This window comes from Leuciscus leuciscus (assembly GCF_965113295.1).
Source record: "Leuciscus leuciscus genome assembly, chromosome: 23".
NCBI lineage: Eukaryota > Metazoa > Chordata > Actinopteri > Cypriniformes > Leuciscidae > Leuciscus > Leuciscus leuciscus.
The window spans coordinates 31,029,376-31,034,500 of NC_138747.1; the positions used below are offsets into that span (position 1 = coordinate 31,029,376).

Genomic DNA, 5,125 nt, shown 5'->3' on the forward strand with positions numbered 1-5,125 from the left:
GTCCATGTCTGTCTATCTATGCTGTGTGTCGTCTTCCATGTCTATGTGTCTGTTCACTGTCTATGTCTATGTCTGTCTGTCTGTCTATGCTATGTGTCGTCTTCCATGTCTATGTGTCTGTTCGCTGTCTATGTGATTGCCCACATGACTCAACTTTTGTCTTTGTCCACTCAACTTACTCCTGTCATCTGTCCTTGTCGTTTGACTGTGTCGTCTTGCGTGTCAATGCTGCATGTGTCACGACTATGTGTTTTTTCATTCTGTCGTTGCTATGTGTCGTTGCTATGCGTCGTTTCCCTCTGTCGTTACTATATGTCGTCTTCCATGTCTATGCTATGCGTCGTTACTATGCGTTAGTTATGGGTCGTTCGCGAACACGACGCATAGCAACGACACATAGCATAGACATGGAAGACGACACATAGTAACGACAGAGGGAAACGACGCATAGCAACGACACATAGCAACGACAGAATGAAAAAACACATAGTCGTGACACATGCAGCATTGACACGCAAGACGACACAGTCAAACGACAAGGACAGATGACAGGAGTAAGTTGAGTGGACAAAGACAAAAGTTGAGTCATGTGGGCAATCACATAGACAGCGAACAGACACATAGACATGGAAGACGACACACAGCATAGACAGACAGACATGGACATAAACAGTGAACAGACACATAGACATGGAAGACGACACACAGCATAGACAGACAGACATGGACATAGACAGTGAACAGACACATAGACATGGAAGACGACACACAGCATACACAGACAGACATAGACATAGACAGTGAACAGACACATAGACATGGAAGACGACACACAGCATAGACAGACAGACATGGACATAAACAGTGAACAAACACATAGACATGGAAGACGACACACAGCATAGACAGACAGACATGGACATAGACAGTGAACAGACACATAGACATGGAAGACGACACACAGCATAGACAGACAGACATGGACATAGACAGTGAACAGACACATAGACATGGAAGACGACACACAGCATAGACAGACAGACATGGACATAGACAGTGAACAGACACATAGACATGGAAGACGACACACAGCATAGACAGACAGACATGGACATAGACAGTGAACAGACACATAGACATGGAAGACGACACACAGCATAGACAGACAGACATGGACATAGACAGTGAACAGACACATAGACATAGAAGACGACACACAGCATAGACAGACAGACATGGACATAAACAGTGAACAGACACATAGACATGGAAGACGACACACAGCATAGACAGACAGACATGGACATAGACAGTGAACAGACACATAGACATGGAAGACGACGCAACAGCATAGACAGACAGACATGGACATAGACAGTGAACAGACACATAGACATGGAACACGACACATAGCATAGACAGACAGACATGGACATAGACAGTGAACAGACACATAGACATGGAAGACGACACACAGCATAGACAGACAGACATGGACATAGACAGTGAACAGACACATAGACATGGAAGACGACACACAGCATAGACAGACAGACATAGACATAGACAGTGAACAGACACATAGACATGGAAGACGACACACAGCATAGACAGACAGACATGGACATAGACAGTGAACAAACACATAGACATGGAAGACGACACACAGCATAGACAGACAGACATAGACATAGACAGTGAACAGACACATAGACATGGAAGACGACACACAGCATAGACAGACAGACATGGACATAGACAGTGAACAGACACATAGACATGGAAGACGACACACAGCATAGACAGACAGACATAGACATAGACAGTGAACAGACACATAGACATGGAAGACGACACACAGCATAGACAGACAGACATGGACATAGACAGTGAACAAACACATAGACATGGAAGACGACACACAGCATAGACAGACAGACATAGACATAGACAGTGAACAGACACATAGACATGGAAGATGACACACAGCATAGACAGACAGACATGGACATAGACAGTGAACAAACACATAGACATGGAAGACGACACACAGCATAGACAGACAGACATAGACAGTGAACAAACACATAGACATGGAAGACGACACACAGCATAGACAGACAGACATGGACAGTGAACAAACACATAGACATGGAAGACGACACACAGCATAGACAGACAGACATGGACAGTGAACAAACACATAGACATGGAAGACGACACACAGCATAGACAGATAGCATGTCGACATAATTACGGCACAAATGGAACCCCATATCGCCATGCTTCCATCTTAGTTTGGTTCTGTAGCCTGTCACTGTGAAAGAGAGAAAGCAAGTGTGAGATTATCAAGAGGTCACTCAAACCATAAAATTATAATAGCCACTGATGATCATCATCACATTAGGTTTATCGCTTTGTGTCATAAAGACATGTATTTTTATATCTTACCGCTTATGATAGTTTTTCAAAAGCTGCTTTTGTTTTTTGAGGAGTGCCTCAGGTGTCATATCTTCCAACACGTCTGAGCTCTTCACTTTCTTCTTTAGGTTCACAGACTTTTCTGAAACGGATTACAGTAACAGCGATGGCTATGAATAATGTTATCATAAGCAGTATCTTCACTGTACATATGCAACATGTACATATGCAAAAATAGAAAAACATAAATTGTGCACATTGGCATGACAGTAGCCTACTATTGTGCTGACCTTTCAAAAGCTTTGCGTTCTTCTTTTTTTAGCTGTGCCCTGTTCACATCCCGAGCCCTGAAACATGACGAAAAAAAATCAGTGTCTGGCAATCTGATAGATGGATTATTTACAAATCATTTAACAATCAAGTAAAAGTAATTACGCTTTTTTTGGCCTCTGGTGCACTCGGCACTTTTAAACCGGGTTCAAGATTGGCCTCAAAGTTATCCTGATTATTTTCTTCAAGATTGGCCTCAAAGTTATCCTGATTATTTTCTTCAAGATTGGCCTCAAAGTTATCCTGATTATTTTCTTCAAGATTGGCCTCAAAGTTATCCTGATTATTTTCTTCAAGATTGGCCTCAAAGTTATCCTGATTATTTTCTTCCTTCAGCTCTCTTTCAGATATGGCACTTTCCTTCTGTTGTATATGATGGTCCTCTTTCCACTTCGCTATAGCAGCCTGATAAAGAAAGAAAGAACACACAAAATAAAAACTTAGTCCACACAATTTACAAGCACTAGATATTTCATATTTCAAAATGTCATATTCATTTGAACTGAAATAATCAGAAGATACAAAATTCACTTACTTCATAGCTAATGTTTCGAATAAGCTCAGCCCTGCGTTGCACAGCCCTGATGCCAAACATCATTGGAATCACCATCTTCCCCTGATCTGTGTAAAACATGTTAATATGGTTCTCATGAAGGAACTTATATGTTTACTTCATATTCAAGTGATATGTTTTGAATTAAAATGTAGGAAACCGGTTTCAGATTGCTGGACTAGCTCACCTGTGGCAGAGACACTTTCAGACTGCGGTCGGCTGGACATCGTGGACTTTTCTCACACAGATCAAAAGCTGTAGATTGATGCAAAAATCGTAAATCGACACTGAATGGTTATATATTAAAGCAACGAGTCAAGTAGGACGAGTTTAGTCTTTGAAGCCTGCAGCTCTGTGACGTGTCGAATAGAAAGCATTCCGATGACGTCACACAGCAGCGCTTCAGTGCCGCAGAAAAGCAAGAATAGGATTATTGTTTTGATTTAAAATTTTAAAAGAGAGAATGACCTGTGTTTATATGGTTTCCACAAGAAGTCCATGAGAGGAATGTGGATTAGATTACTTGTTGTAATAATGCCTATTAATATTATGTCTACAAAAAAATAGATTTTTTTTGTTTCATTTATTTGTAAATAAATAATTGCCGGATGATAAACAGCAATCATAAACAGCAATCAAAAGGCGCCGTGACCGACACTGATCAACTTAAGTTTTCCTCGAACATGTAATGCACAACTGTAAGCAGCCCGGCATCACGCCAAAACGTGTAATACACACGCTGGTCCACTAGAGGATACGCTCTATGTGTCACGCTTTGCCTAATTATTATTTTTATTTATTTTTTTAATGCCAAGGTATCAAAAATATAAGTAACCTACATAGCAAAAATGCACAAATTACATACAACGAAATAAAGAAAGCAAAGCAGCATATATATAGCCTGTCTTAAGAGATTTAAGATTCTTAGATGATGAAATGCTTTGGCTGTACTGCTGGACCTCTCTTCTAAAAACAATGAATAGCCTACGGGATTCTGCTGAGTGAATTTACTGCGGTGAAAGGAACAATAATAGATTAATAATAAAATACTCATTAAATTTAACTTTTTGTATATTAAAGAAACCAAACTGTACATCCTTAAAAAGCAAAGAGAAATCCTGAAGCACATTGCGTTTAATAAAATTAGAAAATTCAACCCAAAATAACTGTGTGTGAGGACAATCCCAGAAGATATGAAGATCAGTTTCATCAGGGGCACCACAAAAAGAACAACTTGTGTTTATACCTGATTTAAACCTTTTCAATAAAGCTTTAGCAGGGTAAAATTTGTGTAACAATTTAAATAAAACCTTGTTAGTTATTATGTATTTCAAAGGCAGAGTCCATACTTTTTTCCAATCAATATGATCAAACAAATTCTTCCAATATGAAGCCACATATGGAATTGTTACTAGCTCCTTTTGAAAGAGAGATCTAATTCTATATATTACGTTATGAAGGATGTGACAAAAAGCACAATTTTCCTATTGGGAGTTCAAATGGGTCTAAAGAAGTAGGAAAAGTGTTAGAGAATCTAACAGAGTCCTTTAGGCAACCAATGGTGTGAGTTTAGGGCGGGGCTGTCTGTTTGTTGGAGATGAGAGAGGAAAAAGTAGTAATTTTTACAATATAGTGACACAAAAATTACACATAGAAACAAATCAGTTTATTTCAAATGGATGTGCTGTGTTCACCCCAAAATTATGAGGGTAAGAAAGTTTGGTCACACTTTAGTTTAGGGTCCAATTCTCTCTATTAACTAACTATTAACTATCCCAGCTAGAATTTTTTTTGTTCTAAAAATGTTCTGAGAACATTATC

General features: G+C 39.4%; 1 protein-coding gene across 1 annotated transcript; it reads right to left on the minus strand.

Moving 5' to 3' along the window:
* Window positions 1-1,422: 1,422 nt before the first annotated feature.
* Window positions 1,423-4,194, minus strand: LOC309488457 (uncharacterized protein). The gene is made up of 6 exons (XM_082156693.1): window positions 3,492-4,194; window positions 3,287-3,372; window positions 2,857-3,156; window positions 2,712-2,768; window positions 2,452-2,563; window positions 1,423-2,317 (listed from the first exon to the last, which is right to left on the minus strand). Exons 1-4 carry the CDS (start codon window positions 3,529-3,531, stop codon window positions 2,715-2,717), a joined length of 480 nt encoding a protein of 159 aa, XP_082012819.1. The 5' UTR covers window positions 3,532-4,194; the 3' UTR covers window positions 1,423-2,317; window positions 2,452-2,563; window positions 2,712-2,714.
* Window positions 4,195-5,125: the final 931 nt, after the last annotated feature.